At 54.8% G+C, this 20,642-nt stretch overlaps 1 protein-coding gene across 14 annotated transcripts in view; it reads left to right on the forward strand.

Moving 5' to 3' along the window:
* Positions 1 to 18,978, forward strand: part of CUL9 (cullin 9) — a 32,395-nt gene extending 13,417 nt beyond the window's left edge. For 7 of the 14 annotated variants that reach the window (XM_068940900.1, XM_068940901.1, XM_068940905.1 and 4 more), the window contains 29 exons: positions 66 to 171; positions 486 to 713; positions 848 to 938; positions 1,015 to 1,186; positions 1,394 to 1,499; positions 1,938 to 2,033; positions 2,126 to 2,301; positions 2,844 to 2,977; positions 3,055 to 3,240; positions 3,520 to 3,638; positions 4,234 to 4,416; positions 4,803 to 4,951; positions 5,302 to 5,524; positions 5,599 to 5,788; positions 5,925 to 6,070; positions 6,276 to 6,393; positions 6,858 to 7,060; positions 7,154 to 7,413; positions 7,506 to 7,869; positions 8,167 to 8,307; positions 12,517 to 12,681; positions 12,768 to 12,931; positions 13,863 to 13,956; positions 14,185 to 14,259; positions 14,776 to 14,886; positions 16,241 to 16,358; positions 16,703 to 16,836; positions 17,063 to 17,154; positions 18,162 to 18,978. In XM_068940900.1, the coding sequence (XP_068797001.1) occupies positions 66 to 171; positions 486 to 713; positions 848 to 938; positions 1,015 to 1,186; positions 1,394 to 1,499; positions 1,938 to 2,033; positions 2,126 to 2,301; positions 2,844 to 2,977; positions 3,055 to 3,240; positions 3,520 to 3,638; positions 4,234 to 4,416; positions 4,803 to 4,951; positions 5,302 to 5,524; positions 5,599 to 5,788; positions 5,925 to 6,070; positions 6,276 to 6,393; positions 6,858 to 7,060; positions 7,154 to 7,413; positions 7,506 to 7,869; positions 8,167 to 8,307; positions 12,517 to 12,681; positions 12,768 to 12,931; positions 13,863 to 13,956; positions 14,185 to 14,259; positions 14,776 to 14,886; positions 16,241 to 16,358; positions 16,703 to 16,836; positions 17,063 to 17,154; positions 18,162 to 18,354 (4,537 nt within the window). In that variant the 3' untranslated portion in view covers positions 18,355 to 18,978. The remainder of the gene's footprint in view (positions 1 to 65; positions 172 to 485; positions 714 to 847; positions 939 to 1,014; positions 1,187 to 1,393; positions 1,500 to 1,937; positions 2,034 to 2,125; positions 2,302 to 2,843; positions 2,978 to 3,054; positions 3,241 to 3,519; positions 3,639 to 4,233; positions 4,417 to 4,802; positions 4,952 to 5,301; positions 5,525 to 5,598; positions 5,789 to 5,924; positions 6,071 to 6,275; positions 6,394 to 6,857; positions 7,061 to 7,153; positions 7,414 to 7,505; positions 7,870 to 8,166; positions 8,308 to 12,516; positions 12,682 to 12,767; positions 12,932 to 13,862; positions 13,957 to 14,184; positions 14,260 to 14,775; positions 14,887 to 16,240; positions 16,359 to 16,702; positions 16,837 to 17,062; positions 17,155 to 18,161) is intronic. The other 7 variants (XM_068940899.1, XM_068940908.1, XM_068940898.1 and 4 more) reach the window with 7 other exon arrangements.
* Positions 18,979 to 20,642: the final 1,664 nt, after the last annotated feature.

Consider the following 20,642-nt stretch of genomic DNA (forward strand, 5'->3'; position numbering starts at 1 on the left):
TGGGGCTGCCTCCAGCACGCGGTCTGTGTACCGCAGCCTCAGTGCGGAGCTCCTCCCTCACTTAGGATCCTGAACAAGTTTCTGGACGGTTACCAGGAGGACCTGCTGCCCTGGCACGAGTGTGTTGAACCCTGTTTGTCCTCCATGAGTGCCCACAGCAACGACCAGGAGGTGAGGGGGCCGCGGGCTCGCAGCAGGCGGGGAGGGCTTTGCTGGCTGTGCTGTGGGCCGGTGGGGCCGGGTCTCCGCCTGCGGCAGCCGCTGCCTCGCCATGACAGCCCCGGCGGGAGAGGTGGGGGGTGGCTGTCCCAGCGGTGGCCACGTCCCTCTGGCTGGGTGTGCAGCGTCACGCCTGACGTGGCGGGCTCTCGCGGGCGCTGTTGCGGCGTCGGGGGCAGAGGGGCTGAAGCGCTGCAGCCCAGCACTGCTGGGTCCTGGTGGGTTCCCCGTGCCGGCCGAGCTGCTCATAGCCCCTTCCTCGGCAGGTGGTCCAGGAGGTCGTTCGCTTCCTGCACCGCCTGGCCACCGCCAGCAAGGACTGCGCGGTGGTGATGTGCCGCGCGGGCACCCAGGAGGCTTTGGGCAAAGCCCTGGACAAGCACAGCGCGGCTCTGCCGTTGGCGCCAGCCCTGCGCGAGCTGGTGAGCGACTGCGAGAAGTACGCGAGCCTCTACAGGAAGCTGACGACCAGCATCTTGGCTGGCTGCATCCAGGTGGGCCTGGGGGAGGCGCTGGGGCTGGGGGGCCATGTGTTAGTCCTCGGTGCAGAGGGGCAGCTGCCTGCCCCTGCCCTGGAGCAGGCAAGGGGAGGAGAGCCTGGGGTCCGCAGTAAGGGCCTGTCGCCCAGCTGGTCCTGGGGCAGATTGAGGAGCACCGCCGGAGCCACCAGCCCATCAGCATCCCCTTCTTTGATGTCTTTCTGCGCAACCTGTGCCGAGGTGAGTATGGGGAGTGGGAGCGGGGTGCCCCGGCCCTGGTCCGTGCTGAGCTGGCAGCTGTGGCCTGTGCCTGCAGGCTCCAGCGTGGAGGTGAAGGAGGACAAGTGTTGGGAGAAGGTTCAGGTCTCCTCCAATGCCCACCGTGCCAGCAAGCTCACGGACGGGAACCCCAAGACGTACTGGGAGTCGAACGGCAGCACTGGCTCCCACTCCATCACTGTCTACATGCAGTGTGGCGTGGTGATCAGGTGGGGCTGGGCTTGGAGGGACTGTGGGGCCGGGAGGGCCAGAGGCGGCATGGAGGTGCTGAGCGGGCCCCGCGCCAGCGAGGAAGAGGGGAGCTGGACGCGGGTAGTGGGCCGTGGGGCCATCAGGAGCCAGGGCGTGGGGGTGAGGGGCTGTTGGGGCAGGGCTGATGGGCCGCATCCGGCAGTGATGCGGCTGCCCCACTGCAGGGAGATGAGCATGCTGGTGGCCAGCGAGGATTCGAGTTACATGCCAGCCCGCGTTGTGGTGCTGGGGGGAGAGAGCCCTGCTAACATCAACACTGTGCTCAACGCGGTGAGTTTGGCACGTGCTCCTTGGGCGATGGCCGCTCTGCGGGAGCTGCTGGCTGGTGCCTGCTGTGCCCTGTGAGGGTCTCCCACCAGGGCCCTGGGAAGCGAATGGCTGTGGGGGTGGCTCGCGCAGAAGCTGGGATGGCAGGAGCTGTGCTGGGGGAGCCTTGTGCTGGTTGGAGGCTGAAGGTGCTTTGGGGCTTGGCTGCGAGGAGCCCTGTGCCCCAGTGTGCAGCAGTCTGGTGTGGTGGGGCTGAGAGCCAACAGTCCAGAGCTGTGGCTGGGGGTGCCCTGAGGCTGTGCAGGGTGCAAGGGCCAGCGAGGGGGGGGGGGGTGGTGGTGGTGAGAGAGGCTGTGGCCTTGCCTGGAGGGTGGGAGGGGGAGCGGGCGTGCAGCCTGTGCTGGCTGCCTGGCGTGCTGAGGGCTTGCTGTCTGCCTGCAGGTGACCATCCTGCCCTCAGACAGCAGAGTGATCCTGCTGGAGAACATGACCCGCTTCTGGCCCATCATCCAGATCCGAGTGAAGCGGTGCCAGCAGGTAGGGAAGTTGGGGGGGGGCCCAGCTGTGTGGGGCTGGCCTTGGGGTAGCGGGGCCTCGTGTGAGGAGCTGAGGGTTGTGCTCTCCCTCAGGGCGGCATTGACACGCGTGTGCGTGGCATCGAGGTGCTGGGTCCCAAGCCCACTTTCTGGCCCGTCTTCAAGGAGCAGCTATGTCGGCGGACGTTCCTCTTCTGCACTGCCAGGGCTCACGCGTGGTGCCAGGAGATTTGCCAGGAGCGGGGCCGACTGCTGCAGCTCTTTGGCAGGTGAGGTCTCTCCTGGCAGCGCTGCCGCGTGCCTGGTGTGCTGAGGCCTGGGAGGATGGTGCTGGCAGCCCTGGGGGGACTGCAGGGCCAGAGGAGGAGCAGGCAGGTGTCCTGGAGTGACGGGGCGGGCCCCTTGCTGTCCCTGGCCATGAGGGGTGCTGGAGGGCCAGGCCCAGCGTGGGGTCCCCTGCGTTCAGGCTGGGCTCACGGGCACAGTTACCCTGTGTCCTCCGCGAGGTGCCCCGTAGGGGCTGGCGCGTTGGTGAGGCCCAGGCAGGATCTCACGGCCGCGAGCACTGCACAGCCCCACAGCTTCTCCCGGGAGCTGCGCGCAAAGCTGCGAGGGCCTCGAGCGCCAGGGTGGGCGAGGGCTGGGACAGCAAGGGGCCCTGGTTCCCGGGGTGAAAGGAGGTGCTGAGTCGTCTTGGTTGGCACAGGGCAGGGCAGGAAGCGAGCAGTGTGTCCTGCTTCCTTGGGGGAGGTCCCCGTTGGCAGTCCCCAGGTGCCTGGCCACGTTGTGCCCTGCCCGGTGCTTGTTGCAGGCTGAACCGGGCGCTGCGGCATGAGCAGGCCTTTGCCGACCGCTTCCTTCCCGACGACGAGGCGGCCCAGGCCCTGGGCAGGACGTGCTGGGAGGCCTTGGTGAACCCCTTGGTGCAGAGTATCACCAGCCCAGGTACCCCGCGCTCACCTGGGCCCCTCCCTGCCAAGCGCCAGCCCAAGGCATCCCGCTCTGAGTCTCTGGCCTTGCAGACTTCAGTGGCATCAGCCCCCTGGCCTGGCTGCTGAGCAAATACCTGGAGAGTGTGGAGCTGCCCTGCCGTGCCACGAGCCGCAATGCCGTCTTCAGGTCCCGCGTGCGGCGCCTGACCCAGCTCCTGGTGCACGTGGACCCCAGCGGCACGGAGCTGGAGGAGGCGAGAGCCCCTGGCAGAGCTGGTGAGCAAGGGCCTTCCCTGCTGTGGGGCCAGGGGGGCTGTGGTCGAGGACACCAGGCCTGGCTGCGCTTGTCGGGCAGCCAGCGGGAAGCTCTGGGGAAGGTGCTGAGGCAGGAGAGGTCTCCAGAGCTGGAGGCGGCATGTGGCCATGCCCCCCAGCGACTGCGCCTCCCGTTCCCCCTGCCCCATGTTGCCCCAGGGAGAGGGGGAGGCTGCTGGCGATCAGTGTGCAGGGCCTGCCTGTGGAGGCCCGCTCAGCCCTGGGCTTGTCTCCTGGCAGGTGGGAAGGATGGGAAGAACAAGGAGGTGCCAGCTGGGGCTGCAAAGGTGGTGGCGGCGAAGAAGCTGAGTGGCCTCTGGGGCATCTCGCAGTGCTGGCGTGGTGTGGTGCAGCAGCAGGTAGGGCTAGGAGGGGCAGCTGGGAGCCGGCCCTGGGCGCAGGGCAGGCAGGGAGGGGAGCAGGGCTTGGCGGGGGCCCTGGCTGTCCCTGGCCGCTCGGGGGCCTGGAGGGTCATGGGGGCAGTTGGCCCCGGCCTGTCCCTGGCTGCTGCGGGGCGTGGAGGGACATGGGGGCAGCGAGCCCTGCGCTTGCGGCCCTGCCAGTTTGGGATGCCTCCGCTGATGCGAGGTTTGACTCTCCTGGCAGTTCCCAGCCCTTAGCCTGGCCCCGCAGTTGGGGCGATTCTTGAGGCCGGGGCGGTTGCTGGCCGGAGCCTTTGCATATTGGTGACTGCTTATTTCTTGCTGGGCTGCATCTGCACGTGCCTGTCCTGCTCCCCACAGCCCTTGCCAGCTCTCAGAGCTGTGCTCCTGCTCCTCTGCAGGCTCTCGGCAGCCCGTGGTACCACCAGGGTTTGTAGCAAGGCTGCGGCCAGGCCAGCTGGGGCCTTGCAGGGTTGGTGCGGGCAGAGCGAGGGTCGGAGCTGCGGGCAGCCCCGCAGGCTGTGGGGTTGGCCTTGCTCCAGGTTCGCTGCTCTCACTCCGTGCCCCACAGGTGCAGCGGTTCCTGGAGGCAGCATGGCAGGCGCCGGACGTTGTGGAGAGATACTGCAAGCTGTACCAGCACCTGCGCGGCGCCACGGCGGAGCTCTTTGGGCAGCAGGCTGCTTTTGTGCTGGCCCTGGCGCAGGGCTTCGCAGGGGCCTTGCTGCAGCTTTCCTTCCTGACTGCCCTGCACGTGAGTGCGAGGAGGGCCGGGGCGCGCAGTGCCAGCACGGGGCCCTCCCGTCACTGGGCTGGGTGCAGGCTGCAGAGGCTGTCCTGGCCCGCAGCCTTGGGGCGCGCTCTGGGCAGCCGCTGTGCTCCCTGCCGCAGCGTGCCCTCCTGGGCCACGGAGCCCCACTGCGGCCCTTGATGCTGCCCGCGCTTGAGTGCGTTTGTTGCTGCGTGGCCCCGTTCCCCGGGTGCTCCCTGCCTGGGGCTGGTGTTGGAGGCACCCTCAGCCCCTGCCTGCCTGAGGGCCTCAGGGCTCCCTGCCTGCTCCCCGCAGGAGCACAGGCGTGTTGCCCCTGCCCTGCTGTGCCCTGGTGAGCCCCGTCGGCAGCCAGCCCTGTCCCTCCGCAGGTGAGCGAGCAGTTTGCCCGCTACCTCGACAGGCAGATGCAGGAGCTGCGTGGGGTCGTGGGCAGCACGAGGCCGCTGCAGCAGATGCTGGAGCCCTTTGTCGTCTTCTGTGGCCTGGAGCTCGCCCAAGCCTTTGAGCACTTCTACCGGTGAGGGGTGCTGTGCCTCCGCGTGACTTGAGGGCCCAGCATGGCGCGGCGTGACGGGAGGTGCGGATGGCGCTGAGGCCGTGGCTCAGGCTGGCCCTGGTGTGGCGGCAGTGCTCCCCCTTTGCGCGGCTCTGGGTTGGAGAGGGAAAGGCTGTGAGAGCCTGTGGCCTCTGCTGGCCTGCGGAGGCACGTTCCCTGTGGGTGACAGGGAGCGGAGAAACTGGTGCTGCTGGGTCCACGCACGTTGGTGGGCGGACAGGCCAGGGCCGGCTCCTGGCGGGTGGCTGAGGGCTGCGGGACTGGAGGAGGGCTCATGCTGGCCCCCGTCTTGATGCTGGCGGCCGTGGCAGGTACTACCTGGGGGACCGGCTCCTGGCGCAGGGGCCGTCGTGGCTGGAAGGGGCCGTCGTGGAGCAGCTCGGGTTGTGCTTCCCCAGCCGCTTCCCCCAGCAGATGCTGAGCAACTTGGCCGAGTCGGAGGAGCTCCAGCAGCAGTTTTACCTCTTCCAGCTGCAGGAGCAGGACAAGCAGCTGCTGGAGCTGGACACAGGCCTGGAGAGCCCCGAGGACGAGGTGAGTGGCCTAGTGGGTCAGGGAGGCCCGGGCCCTCGTGTGTTCCTTGTGGAGGTCCTAGGCCTTGTCCTGAGTCCCCCTCGTGCCTGTGTGCCCAGGCGCTGGGGGAGGCGTCCCTGGTGGAGGCACCGGAGGTGAAGGTGCTGGTCCTGTCCCCGCGCTGCTGGCCCGTTTCCCCGTTCTGCTACATGGACGAGCCTGGGAGGTTTTTCTCGGCAGCGCTCAGCTCCCCCCTGGCCAAGTTTGCTGACTTCTGCAGGCGGAGTGAGTCCTGGGGCACTGGGAGCCTGGGGTCTCGCCGGGGCCCCGGCCCTCCGTAGCAGCTCAGGCAGAGGTGGCCGGAGCCCTGGGGTATGCCGGGAGCACCCCGGCTGCTGCGCTGATGCCACATCCCTGGCAGGCCAGAGGCAGCTGGGCCGGGAGTGCACGAAGCCCCGGCGGTTGCAGTGGACGTGGCTGGGCCACGCTGAGCTGCAGTTTGGAGACTGCGTCCTGCACGTGTCCACGCTGCAGATGTACATCCTGCTGCGCTTCAACAGTGCGGAGGTAGGCGTGGGGCCATGGTGGGGTGAGGGTTGGAGCTGATGCTGGGGTGTAGCAGGGCTGTGCCTTCCCTGCTGGTGGGGTCTCCAGCAGTGTTTGGGGCACAGCCCCCTGCCCCCCCCGCCCCACCTTGTTTGGTGGGGCTTGGGGCTGGTGCGGCAGGGGTGTTTGTGGCTGGCTGTTGCCCTCCCCTGTCGCCTCCTGGCAGGAGGTGGCTGTGGATGCCCTGCTGCAGGCCACAGGGCTCCCTGCTGACCTGGTGCACCATGCGCTGACACCGCTGACCCACGGCGAGGGTGTCCTGGTGCAGAGCTGCACGCAGGGGGGTGAGTGTGGGGCTGGGGCACCCGCAGGGTGGTGGTGGTGTGGGTGCCCGCAAGGGCAGAGCCCCCAGCGGGTGCTGGGGTAGGACGTATGGCAGTTGTGGAGGGATGGAGTGGGCCGGGGTGGGCCTGTCTGTGCCAGTGCTTGGGGGTCACGTGTGGGACTAGGGCTGAGGACTTGGGTGTGTGTGTGAAGCTGCAGCTCGGGGCCCTGCTTGGGAATGAGTTTTGGGGCTTGGGCCTACATGCACAGTTGGGGTTCAGGACGATGTGGGATCAGGGCTGGAGGTTGTGTGCGTGGCTGGGGCTGAGCGCCGTGCAGGGGGACAGGGGTCGGGGTGCTGCGTGGGGAAGTAGCAGTGGAAGGTCCAGGGGAGGCCCGGGGTCCGGCGCACTGGCCACATGTGCGTGTTGGGGTTCCTTTGGGGCCCAGCTCGGGGCTCGGCTGACCCTGGGCCGGGTGCTAGCTCCAGGTACTCTGCGGCTGAACCGGGCGGCCCTGGCTCAGGCCTCCGGCCGGCGCCTGAGGCTGCTGCCCCAGCAGACGTACCTGAGGGCAGAGATGGCTGATGGCAGTGCCTTGGAGAGGAAGAGGAACGTCCTCTGCTGCCTCATCACCCGCATCCTCAAGGCGGAGCAGCAGCTCCACATTGACAACTTGGTGTTCAGGGTATGGAGGGCAAAGGCGTGCGGGGAGGCAGAGAGGGGCTGCCCAGGCAGGCACTGTGCCGCAGTGCAATGCGGGACTCCCTTGCTGCCGTAGGTGATTGACGCCTGTCAGAAGGGCGAGTTTGGAGCGGGGCTGCAGTTCCTGAGCTTCTGCTGCCACAGCGTGGACGTGCTGTCCTGCGTCCTGCACCTGCTGAACCAGGGCTATCTCCGGCGCCAGGAGGGGAGGCCCCAGGTCCTGGAGTATGTCTCGACTGAACCAACAACGCCTCTCGGGGGCCAAGCACAGATGGTCTTTCAGAGCATGGCATCAGAGGCACCTCTGGATCAGGACAGCATAGGCTGCCTATGTCGGTAGGGATGCCTGTCACTGGGTCTGGAGGAACGTGCAGGGCTGGGATTATGGCGTCTCCACTCTAAGGAAGTGACACGTTTCTCCATGTTAGGTCGGATCCTGTTGTAGACAGCTCAGAAGAGTTTCTCATGGTGACGCTGCACGTGCCAATGGGGCACACGCTTAGTCCGGAGGAAGCAAAGCTGCTCATGAACCAGACAGTACATCAAGTCCAGGATACCCTGAGCATCCCAAGTGATGTTGCTCAGCATCTCCTCATGCACTGCAGGTGGAATGTGGATTTCCTGATCCAGCGCTACTTGGAGGACCGCGAGACACTGCTGATCTCCTCAGGGCTGCAAGTGCAGGATGCTCAGCGTCCCCCAAGCCCAGGAACGCACTGCCCAGTGTGCATGAACCAGCTGTGTCCCACTGAGAGCCCACCAACCCTCTGCTGCATGCACTACTGCTGCAAGGTGAAGGTCGTGGGGTTTTTGGCTGCTGTAACTTGGAATGGAAGGGCTAGGTTTGGGCTTTTCTTCTATTATCAGATTATTTTTATAGAGTTTTTATGCTCTCTTCTCAGCTTCCTCAGTTCTGGAGGCCCTTCAGCCCCTGTTCAATCTGTTTCCACTGTTGTGCTGTTGAGTACTTGATGGTTTGTGGTGATTTTGTTTGGTGGGATGGGCTCCTAGGGCTGGGATTTCTTTTTCAGGTGGCCCAGGTGGTGTAGCTCTTGTTTAGCTCTGATCTATCCTCTTCTGCCTTCACAGCCCTGTTGGAATGAGTATCTCACAACTCGCATTGAGCAAAACATGGTCCTCAAATGTACCTGTCCCATTTCTGAGTGCTGTGCACAGCCGACTGCAGCCTTCATCCGTTCCATCATTTCTTCTGAGGAGGTCATAGCCAAGGTGAAGTGTGAGAGGTGGTTGCTTGGTGGTTTGAGCTGTGTTTTGTTTTGGTCAGCACTAGCAGGTATTCTTGCTGCTGCCTTTCCTGTTCCCGTTGCTAAAACTGGTGCTGTGAGAATTGAGGCAGACTGGGCATCTGCCCAGCAGTATATTCTGTCTCTCTTGAATATCTGGTATTGACTATGGCCAAAGTATAACATCAGCAAAAGAGAACAGTGATTTTGCATCTAAACATCTCTCCAGCAAGCAGTGCCTCAGACATATTCTTAGTTGGGAACCAATTGAGAGCTGTGGTAGCAGAACAGCTCATGATAAATATTGTGTGTTGGTGTGCTGAAGCAATTGTAAAATCTAGCTCAAATGAAGAGAAAGCATTTGAGTAATTTCATTTACCCCTACATCAGTGACCCCAATGTGCTTTTTCTTCCATCAGTTTCTGGCACTGAGCAGCTCAGGTTTTTGTGAAGATGACAGAAGTGACTACATCAGATTTAATTATTACTAGAATTAAGGCTGTGCAGGTATTTTTGTATGTCTTTAAACCCAGTTTCCTGAGTTCTGCTCACCCTAGTCCTCAGTCAGCAGAAGCAGCAGGAGCAGATCCTACTTTTCCCCCTATTCTTTCTGTTTGCAGTAATTGTTTTGAGCTGAATCCCCTCCACACCTAAAGGCAGAGCTGTGGCTGTTGCATGACGGGCTTTTTTTTTTCAGTTCCTGGACAAAATGGGTCTCATCTTCCTCCCCCCCCCCCCCCCCACTGCTTTGTTGTTTGGTGGGTTTCCACCAAACCAGCAGTTGCTTCTCCATAAATATTCTCCTTCTCTTCCAACCTGTTACTGTCATTAGGATCCTATCTGACCAGTCACATAGGAGAAATGAGCAGTACTTCTCCATGAAGATTTCTCTTACTGTTTTCCTTTAATCCTTCATACTGGCAACCAAATTGGGCAAAAAAGCTCCAAGAAACCATTTCCTTCTATGTATCTCTTGTTTTCTGTAAGAAATGCTTGGGGAATTAGTGCGTGTATCTGGGCATTTAATTCTTACTGGCTGTGCAAATCCTGTAATAACATCCAATGCAGGGCAAGATTTAATATCCTGTTGCTGTAATGATTTTATTACAGAAATCTTGCCGTTCATCTATAATCACAACCGATTTTAACAAGCTGCTCTGATGCTCACAGTGAATCATGTCATCTGTTTCTCTTTCTGCTCAACAAGTGCGATTGTTGAAGCTGTCCTGTCTCACACAGAGTCACACACACAGAGTCACAGAATAATTTAGCAATAATCCCTGGAGGACTCTGTTCCAACCCTGCATTCAAAGCAGGGCCAGCAGCATGACTGGATCTAACAAAGTTAGAACATGTCAGTCAGGGCTATGTCCAGTCTAGCGTTGAGTATCTCCAAGGATGGTGGTCCCACAACCTCTGGGACCTGTCCCAGGATTTGACCACTGTTAGGAGGAAAACTTTTTTCATAATGTTGGCATTTCCCTTGCTGCAGCTCATGCATGTTGCTTCTTGTCCTGTTCTTACGCACCTCAGAGAAGAGTCAATCTCATCCGTCTCTGGACCTGCCATTTAGGTAACTGTAGGCAGTGAGAAGATTCCCCCTCTGCATTCTTTTCTCCAGGTTGAGCAAACCCAGCTCTCCCAGCCTTTCCTCCTGCATCCTGTACTCCAGCCCTGACTATCTTGGTGGCCTGTGGACTGGATTTGCTTCAGTCTGTTAATGTCTTTCTTGTATTGTCCAAACTGCACCCAGAATCCAGTTGTGGTGTCACAGTGCTGAATAGCTGAGAGAAATCCCTTCCTTTGCCTGCTGGCTGCACTCTTGCTAATACAGCCTAAGGTGTGATTGGAGCTGCTGCTACAAGGGCATGCTGCTGGCGTAGGGTTACCTTGCTGCACCCCGGGACCCTTGGTTCCTTTCTGCAGAGCTGTCCCATTGCATGGAGTTATTCCCTCCTCAGGCAGGACTTTGCCTTTACTTTTGCTGACCTTAATGAGGTTCCTGTCAGCCCAGATATAACTGTGATTCCATTTATTTATATCAAACTTTCTGAATTTAAGCCTGTTCCTGATTATATTTCTACAAAATACAAGCCCTGAGAGCCATGCCTCTGCAAGAGGATTGCTTTCAAGGTTGTTTCTCTTCCCTCAAGCTCTTGTTCCTGTAGTGAGCCTGTTCCTCAGATGTCTTCTCCTGTTCTCTACCCAGGGATTCCTTACTGGGAATCATGCCATGGGCTTCCCCCTGGATTAACTCCAGTCCATGCAAAGATTCCTCTAAGATCTCTTGGTGTTACTGCGGAGCTAGGCAACTTCTTGATTGTACCTTTTGGTTTTCTTCCCAGAGCTTCACTGGACACTTGTTCCCTTTCCTTTTAGGCTCTTTCTATTATGATTTCAATAGGAGCCGTAGGTCCCTATCAGCAGTTGGGTGTGTGCCTAAACTCCTTCATCTCACCATGAAAACAGGATTAAAAAAAAGATCTAAATATTAGAAGTTGTGAAAATCACTCACCCCCCCCGTGAAAGCTCAAGTGACTTGACACTGCCTGCTGACTCAGATTGATTCTTATCTCTCTGGGTATTGGTATCTGGGCAGAAAAAAAGTATATCTCCTGGCAACAGGATAACAACAGACACCAGTGTTGACTCTGACAAGAATAAGGTGGCTTTGGTGACGCTTTGCAGCCACCATGCATCTTACCAAGACACAGGCAGGCACCTTTGCAGCCAGTCAGCAATTTCTCTCTATTTTAGGCTGTCTGAAAGAGAAAGTGAACCAACCCCTGACACCTGCATCTGAGCCCTTCAGACCTCATGGCTTGTGCTTTTTTGCTGTAGTGCTTGTGAGCTGTGTTGTACCTTCCATGCCTGATGGCTTTAGGGCAGGTCTCCAGCAATGCAGAAATCACCACAGGAGGGTTGTGATCACATTATATGTTTTAAACTCCCTCCCACTTTGTATTTGTTTGCACAGTCCTTATGCTAGAATAAGCAAGCACAGAGGGCTAAGCTATTGTGTGCAGTGAAGCTGCATCCTTGGGTCCCCCCATCATGAGATAATCCCTTATTGCTGAACAATTTGCCTTGCCTTCTGCAATAGCTTCTAGAGGCCTTGGACAAAATAAATTCTCTTCCCCTTGCAGTTCATGTAACTGAGCAAAAGTGTGCTGAGGAGTTTAAAATGAAAAAGCAGAAGAAGGCGCCATAGCCTTCTATCGTGAGATAATTGGCTTGGTGGAGGAGGGGAGAGAATAGATGTTGCTTATCTTGACTTTAGTAATGCTTTTGACGCTGTCATCCACAACATCCTCGAACTGAGGAAGTTCGGGCTAGATAAGTGCACAGTGAGGTAGATCAAAAACTGGCCAAACTGCCAGGCTCAAAGGGTAGTGATCAGCAGCACGAAGTCCAGCTGGAGGCCAGTCACTAGTGGTATCCCCCCAGGACTCCGTACTGGGGCCAATATTGTTTAACAACTTCATTAATAACTTGGATGATGGGACAGAATGCATCCTCAGTAAGTTTGCAGATAATATAAAACTGGGAGGAGTGAAGGGCCACAAAGAGGATTAAAGGTTTGGAACATCTGTCATAGATGGAGAGGCTGAGAGAGCTGGGACTGTTTAGCTGGGGAGATCTTATCAGAGTGTTTAAGTGTGTGATGGAAGGGAATAAAGAAGATGGAGTGAGACTTTTCTCAGTGATAGCCAGTGAAAAGGCAAGAAGCAATGGGCACAAATAGAAATACAAGAAATTCAGTATAGAAATAAGGGAAACTTTTTTTTTTTTTATTGTAAAGGTCATCGAGTGCTGGAGCAGGTTACCCAAGAGAAATTGTGGAGTCTCCATCCTTGGAGTTACTCAAAACCCAACTGGACGTGGCCATGAATGTCTTGCTGTAGTTGACCCTGCTTTGAGTAGGGGGGGGGTGGACTAGATGATCTCCAGCGAGCACTTCATGCCTCAACTATTTTGTGATTCTAGGATTCTATGAAACAACCTCCAGATACAAAATAAGGGGTAGGAAAAGACCTTTTACACAAAGAAGATGAAAGAGCAAACTAACTCAGTGCAGTTGTGTTGTGAGCAGTTGTTGAGCTAGGTATAGGACCCAGAGTTACTAGACCCCAGTTGAAAGGTCTAACCATGCAGCTTCTCCTCCTTAAATCTTCTCTCTGGCTTCTCATTACAGTATGAAAAAGCCCTCCTCAGAGGCTATGTTGAGTGTTGCTCCAACCTGACATGGTGCACCAACCCACAGGGCTGTGATCAGATCCTTCGTAAGGATGGACTTGGCTATGGAGAAGCCTGTTCCAAGTGCTCCTGGATATCCTGTTTCAATTGCAGCTTCCCAGAGGTGAGGCTGAGCTGAATCACAGGGCAACGCTCTCTTGGGTTCGGCACACATCTGCTTCCACGTGGCTGACTGGCTCTCTCTTTCAGGCTCATTACCCTGCTAGCTGCAACCACATGTCTCAGTGGGTGGATGACGACGGGTACTATGAGGGAATGACAAGTGAAGCCCAAAGCAAACATCTGGCTAAACTCATTTCCAAGCACTGCCCAAGCTGCCAGGCTCAGATAGAGAAAAATGAAGGCTGTCTGCAGTGAGTATCCATTCTTGTTTGGTAGTGGGGGCAGGAAGGTGCAACGATACAATTTGGTCCACCATGTGCTTTTTTGGACTGTTGAGTGAGAGATGTAGCAGATTCAGTTTATAAGTCTACAGGAATGAGTGATGGTACTGAATTCCTAGGCACAGCAAGGTGTTCCCCAGCATTCAGAGTTAAATCTCTTGTTAGCTGTGTGGTAGAACCAGAACTCATTTCAGAGTACCGTTTTTAGCACATGCTTGTCTGGTCTTAGCATTCACTTGTAGACATACAGAGAAACAGATTAGAGCGGTGGGGATCTCAGCACTGTTTTTTTCCTTTGATGCTAACCTATTTCTGTAACTTTAAGCAATTTCTTTTAACTATCTGCATGTGTTCTGAATTGGGGTGGATCTGTGGCAGCTTTTTACTTGGCAGGGGAGGCACCTCCAGCACCCTCCATATTTGAGGCCAGGGCTCAGGAGCTGCCATATTTTCCTGTCGTGAGGTGGCTCAGCACTTAGTGCCCCGCTGTGCTTTGTGTGGCCCTAAGGCTATGTTTGGTCCCAGGGCTGTGTGGTGGAGTGTTGCATTGCTGAGGGAAAAGGTGAGGTGTTCATGTGGCTTTCGCTCCAAACTGCAGGATGCTTAGTTCACCATTCCAGTGCTTGGTAGGTCTGTATTGTGAGATGCGCTGCCAGTTTTCCCAGCTCATTTTTGGACACAGTGTGTGTTTGTGGGGTTTTTTTTGGTTTGTTTTGGGTTTTTTGTTTGCTTCCAACAAAAGATTTAAAAATGCATGTGGGGAAGTGTTTAGTACTGAGTGCATGGGAGTGGCTGGGCTGGCACATTCCAGCCTCATGTCATAGGGGAGCACTGAGAGGAACTGTTTGCAAGTGGCTGTTGGGACTGAGTGGTTTCTGTTTTGTTCCTCCCTGCTGTCCAGCATGACGTGTGCCAAGTGTAATCATGGCTTCTGCTGGCATTGCCTCAAGCCCTGGAGGCCAACCCATAAGGATTATTACAACTGCTCTGCTATGGTGAGTGGTTTGCTGCATCCCAGCAGTTCATGTTTGTGTTTGTATGCACCTGCCCTCTCAGACAGAGAGAAAAGATCTCCGCTTGAGCCCCTTGCTGTGGATTTTACTTGGTTCACTTGCCTCTGGTATTGACAGTAGTGTCAAGGTCTGCATGCATGGTAGCCATCTCCCATATGATCCTGGCAGCTGAGGGAAGTTGTTACAGTTTACTTCCACTTTTCCTTTCAGGTGAGCAAAGCAGCTCGGCAGGAGAAGCGTTTCCAAGATTACAATGAGAGATGCACCTTTCATCATCATGCAAGGGTAAGGACCCTCCCCCCTGCCCTTTCTTTGCAGATGCAGACTCTGTTGCCTTAGCTCTGGTAAGAAGGAAGACAGTGTTTCTGTTGTGTCCCAATGCACTTCACCTGGAGCTGATAAGCAGACTTCAGATGCAGATGGGGATGCCTGGTCGTATCACCCTTGCTCTGGCCTAAGGAAAAGTTTTTAGCTTACTTTCTTCTGCCAGTTCTTTTATAGAAATTGAGCACAGCCCTCGCTTCTGGTGTTTGCCTGATCAGACTGGTGCAATAGTTGGAAAAAATTGCAAAGAAGAGTGAAAACTGTACTCTGTTTAGAGCTCAGCTACTACAAAAGATTGAAGCAGAGAACACAAGCAAGCGTATTAGAAATGTTGTAGCTGGGTGGAGTAACTACTGCCCTGCTGCCTGCCTCTTCTGGGGTGGTACTTCAGGGTGCTTAGCAATTATCTATGTGGCAGGTGCTGTATTTTAGACCTTATAGAGTTGGAAATGGAATTCTCACCTGTGGTTATTGCAGGAGTTTGCCATGAGTCTGAGGAACAGGGTTTCTTCCATCAGAGAGATGCCAGAAATTAGAACTTTGACCTTTGTTCTTGACACCTGCAAAGTGTTGGAACAGGCACGGAAGGTAAGAGTGGATAACAGCTCTGATGATGTTTAGGCTTTATTCTATTGATGTGGTTTTTGCCTTCCTAAAGCAAGTGGGGGCCATTAGGAAGACCTTGCTGTGCTCTATCAAGGTGAGACAAAAAGCCTGAGGGGAGATATAGCAGCAAGGAGGACAAGAGCCCGTGTCTGCCTTTCCCTGCTGTCATCCTGAGCTGGGCTCTCTCTCCTGAGTTCCTCACAGTTGAGTGAGTTGGTAAGCTCAAGTAAGACTTGGAGCTTAGCTCACGTTAAGTCTGTGGAATCAGCACAGGGATACATCTTACGGTTTTCGTTAAGTGCATTTGACCCATTGCAGTATGAAAAGCCTCAGTAGTGGCACTTACCTTTGAAAAGCTCTCCTGATTCTGTGTCACAGCTAGGAAGTCCCTCTTGATGCTCATTTTACAATTTTTTTTTCTCCTCTCTTTTCTTCATGAGTCCTGGATGTTGTGTGAGCACGGAGTTACCTGTGCATGCCCTGACAGTCACATTATGAAGGATTTGCAGTGCAGTCAGTTGATACATACAGTAAGCCTGTGCCAGGATAGGCCTGCAACGTCTTGCTCTCCTCTGAAACATAGAAGGAGGTGGGAAGATGTGCCTTTGCAAGACATATCTTGAATGTGCAGGCAGGCTTGATATTGGGAGAGATGCACGCAAGATGGATTGAAGGTGTTCTTACCCTGTTTTGTCTTCTCACTGTGGTAGCCCCTGCGTTTGCCAGGGTGTGCATCACCTTTGCTTGCTGTTGGTGGTGGCATTCCTGGACTCTTTTTTTTTTTTTTTTAAATAGAAACAGTGGTTGTGTGCCTGGAGGGCTTTAGGAGTGTTTTGTTATAGTAGGATGCTGTCACTTGTTGAAATGCATTTGTCCTTTGCTCTTGGACAGCCTGTATAGCACCACATGTGCTTTCTGTTTGTCTCTGGGCTCAATGCTCTCAGTTCACTGCCATTTCAGTACAACCTGGGCTGCCCAGCTGCCCAGGTTCTTCGTGCTGGTTGTTTGGACTTCCCACCTGCTGGTCAGAGTTGCCCTTGTTATACATTTGCAAGTTGTGTCCCTGCAATGGCTTGTGAGCTGGGAGCAATCAGTTATTTCAGACTTCAGCACAAAATAATTACACATTCATTTCCAATCCTCCAAGTAGGTCTATGTGGCCTGGCATTGCCATCAGGAGGCAGAGTGGTTCACTGGGCTGTCACTATAGACCAGACTTCTCTCAGCCGCTGATACTCAGTAAAGTCTGGAAGAGTTTGATGCTAGTCTCTGCTGCTTCATTTGTCCACTCTAAAGCTGAAGGAGGGTGCTAACAATGTGCTCTGTGCTTCTTCAGGTGTTGGCCTACTCCTGTGTGTACAGCTATTATAGCCAGGACACTGAGAGGATGGACATCATGGAACAGCAGACTGAGAGCTTAGAGCTGCACACCAACACTCTACAGATCCTACTGGGTAAGTTCTGCAGCCTCTCTACGTAGAGACTGACAGTCTCTCCTGTCTGGTTCAAGAGGTGGCAGCTCTGTAGTGAGGCAATGGGACACACACCAGCACCCAGCAGGTGCTAGCTCAGATCTTCTAGACCACCTCTGCCTACTTGATGTCATTTCTGGGGAGTCTGCTGAAGCAATTTGGCTGCAGGCAAAGGATTTAATGGAGTATGGAGGGCCTTCAACATATTCCCTTCTGAAGGAGAATCTGTGCACAGAGGACCTGTGGCTCTGTAATCAGAACTAAGGGACTTGGCTTCTGCTTATGAGTGTGAGGAGCAGTATGACTTTACTGGCCTTGAATTGCAGAGGAAACCCTACTGCAGTGTCAGGACCTGGCTTCCTCTCTTCAGCTCCTGAAAGCAGAGCATTTCAGCACCGGTTTGGAATTGGCGCACCGGATCCAAGAGCGTCTCTTTGCGATTCTCTGGCACTCCACACAGGTGAAGTCCACATGCATGTTGGTAGCTTGTCTTGCCCCTGTGTAGTTTGATCTTGGGGTTTGATGTTGGCAAACATAGAAAGGGGCTTGATCAGCTAAGAGGACAGACTCTGAGGTGCTGCACAGTACTGTGACCATGTGTGCATGTAGGGAAGGGGTCGGCAGCAGAAAGCGTACACCAAATCACATGCTGTGCCTCTCTTCTGGCTGTTCTTCCGCTCTGGCAGGATTTCCGTGTTGGGCTCCAGGCTTTGGCGGATCCTGGTCAGAATAAGGTGAAACTCTCAAATGTGCCTGCTGAAGCCTCTGCCTGTATAGGGTGAGTTTCCTTAGTTGGGGTAACAAGGAAAAGTGGCAAGAGCAGAAGAAAAACAGGTGACCAGAGTTTTCTCTTGTGCTCAATGGCATGCCAAAGAGTTAATATCAGATACCAGTTACTTGCATCCTGTGTTGGGGTTTGATATAACGATGTAAGTGACATAGCGCTGTAGGGAGCTCAGGGAAACCTCTGCTTAATTTGTGGTTGAAGAAAGCCTGGTCCGCCAGTGGTGGAGGGACGGATATTGCTCTAATCAGACTCTATTGGGTTGCTGCAGAGAGTGACCCACCATTTCTTCAGAGGAGCATTTGAGATCTAGGAGGTGTCTAAATGAGAACATCAAGAATAAAAACATGCATGGAGTGAGATAGAAGGGCCTCACAGTTCTTTTAGGGAGGGAATGGGGAAAAGGTGACTCAGCTATAAGATACCGCAGTGTTGAGAGGTGAGATTGGTTTGTTGTGTCCCTATCTTAGAGCACTGAACCAGCAGGTTTCAGTATGACTGAAAGGTGAAGAGTTCAGAACAGATGAAACAAACATTTCTATATGACACATGGTTTAAACCAAGGAATGCAACCCGTGTCTGCTATCTCGCTGTGAATGATCCCCTCAGACAGCTGCTGTGTTCCCAAGAGCTGAACAAGGTGCTGAGGGTTACAAGAAACAAGGCTGTATCTCAGCTAAGAGAGACGCTCAATTTCAGGGCAGCGTTTCTAGTCCTTTCCAAGGAGGCCGAGACACCAGAGCCAGTGGAAGACTGCAGCTTGTTGGCGCAGCCACAGGTGGCTTGCTGGCACAGCCCCGTGTAGCATGTGTCGATAAGGGCATTTCATCACCTCTGAGATGCACCTGCACAGCTGCTGTGTCCCTGAGGCATGGCTTTGGCTGGGAATGCTGAGATGATGGTGGTGGAGAGGCTGAGATTGTCATGAGGTTGGGCTGTGGTTGTTGCTTGCAGCTTAGGAGTGGGCAAGGCCTCTGTCTTGATGCTTTTCTCCTGAATAGGCCAAAACATGCCATCTTACCTGACTCCCCTGACACAGACGAAGAGGAGGATGAAGATGAGGAATGTGAACCGCAGTGGCAGGAAGACTATGATGATGATGATCTTGATGAAGACAATTTTCTGTATGATGATGAGTCAGATAACCTTGATCGTGACTCCTACTTTGATGACGATGATGATGCCTATGACTAGAGGTGGGCTGTCACCAGACCTGTGACTCCAGGCTGTCTCACCCTACATGTCTCTGTGTCTCTTCTCAAAGACTGGGAAGAGCTCTCGGGCAGAATGAAGAGACGTTTCCTTTGGTGACTGCCCCTTCTACCCCTAGAGCTAATCATCTAATTGAACTAGAAAAATCACAGCCCAGCTCCAAAGTGAGGACTGCTTGCCACCTGTTAAAGGATTGTTTAGTGTCCTCTGGGTTCCTGTCCCCAAGGGCTAGGCACAGGAACTATGCAGTGGCACATGTCCTGTCAGGGCACTGTCTAATCCAGCCAGTGTTGAGAAACATTTTAAAGCAATGTGTGTACACTCGAGTGAAAACCTCCCCTCTGGAACTGGTGGGATCTCATCTGGAGTGACACATATCTCATAGATGGATATGGCTCAGTGTATGTGTCTAGCTGAGGGGACGGTTTTCTGCCTCAGGATTGTTGCTGTTTGCTGCTGCTGTTGCTTTCTACCCTGTAAAGCAGGAAGGGCCACTGTGAGTGGCACGAGTTTGCAGGGCTGTTTTTCAGTGTATAGATACACTGAATGCGCGCAGAAGCTGTTCAGACTATACTTTATCTTTACAAAAAAAAAAAAAAAAACAAACCCACCCTGAAGGAAAAAGGTTGAAAAAAGTTATATTTATAAAATAAACAGTTTTCTTCTAGCACCAGCCTCCATGTCCTCTAGGGGTGCTGCAGGTGCAAAGTCAGAGCAGGACATCCTGGAGTGAGGGGGTGTGACCCAGACCAGCTCATCCCAGGAATTAGTTGTGAAACTGATGTGGTTTTGGGGTCTGTGCCCAGGCCAGGCAATCTGCTCTACAACGAGGCCTTTCCTTTTCTGAGTGGTTCAGTGAGCAGCAGGAGGTGTAGGTGGAATGGGGAAGAGGGTGTGGAACCAAACTGCAGAGTGACGGGAACCAGTGGTGCTGGTGCTCATGGGAGCAGGTGTGAGGCAGGTGCCCATGTCTACATGCTGATGAAGAGGACATCCGGTACTTTGTAGGAGGCAGGAGTGGGGGGAGAAGAGGTGGGAGAAAATGTGGGGGTTTGTGGGACTTTTCTGTAGGTGCAGGGCTATTCTCAGGGTCTGAAGAGTCATCCTCTGGGGCTGCGTTTGTTGCTTGGGGTGGGGGGGCATTTGGGGGTGTGCAGGGCTGTTTTGGTGTGTTTGGAGGCCCTTTGGGGCAGGGGACAACTGGCAAGGGCAGAGCAAGGCCTCCCACACACCTTGGTTCCCTGAGTTGTTTGTGACAGGGCAGAGCTGCCTGGATTCTCTGGGCCATTGGAATCTAGAAACATGGGATGGAAGTATCTGGGAATCTTAAACACAGAATAATTTTAGGCTGGAAGGGACCTCAGGATGTCATCTAATCCAAGCCCCTGCTCAGAGCAGGTCTAATGAGATCAGGTTGCTCAGGGCCATTTCCAGTCAAGTCTTGAATACCTCCAAGGATGGAGACTGCAGAACCTCTCCAGGCAACCTCTTTCAGTTCTTCCAGTGACCACTGTCATGGTAAATGCTTCCCCCCCCCCCCCCCCCCCCCCCGCTGCTTCTTACTATCTAATAAGAATTTCCTGTGTTCCAATTTGTGTCTGTTGCATCTTGCCCTATTGGTGTGCACCTCCAAGAAGAATCTGTTTCCATCTTCCCTGTATTCTCTGATCAGGCAGTTGTAGACAGTAATAAGGCCTCCCCTTCGCCTTCTCTTCGCAAAGCTAAACAAACCTAGCTTCCTTAGCCTCTTGTTTGTCCTGTCTAGCCCCCTAAGCAGCTTGGTGGTCTCCACTGGAATCTCTCTAATATGTCAAAGTCTGTCTTGTGCTGGGAAGCTGAAAACTGGACACAGTGCTCCAGATGGTCTCACATGTGCCAAATGGAAAGGAAATGTATTTCCCTGGACATGCAGGCTATGTTCTTAGTAATACAGCCCAGATGCATCTGGCTTTCTCTGCCACATAGGCACCCTGCTATCTCCTGGTCAATTTGTTTAGTAGCACCACAGATCCTTTTCTGTAAAGCTGCTTTCTGACTAGTCATCCCCCCTCTCCCCCGCTCACCCAGTGGGTTTCTTCCATCCCAGACACAAGATTTGATGATTGCTTTTGTTGAACTTTGAGGTTCTTAGCCCATTTCTCCAGCCTCTCGAGGTTCCTCTGAATAGCAGCCCTGCACTACAAACAAAATGACTGCTCTCTACAACTTGGTGTTGTCCACCAACTTGCTGAGAATGCACTTTTTCCCCATCACCCAGCTCACTAATAAAG

The sequence above is a fragment of the Struthio camelus genome, chromosome 3 (assembly GCF_040807025.1).
Source record: "Struthio camelus isolate bStrCam1 chromosome 3, bStrCam1.hap1, whole genome shotgun sequence".
NCBI classification, from domain to species: Eukaryota; Metazoa; Chordata; class Aves; order Struthioniformes; family Struthionidae; genus Struthio; species Struthio camelus.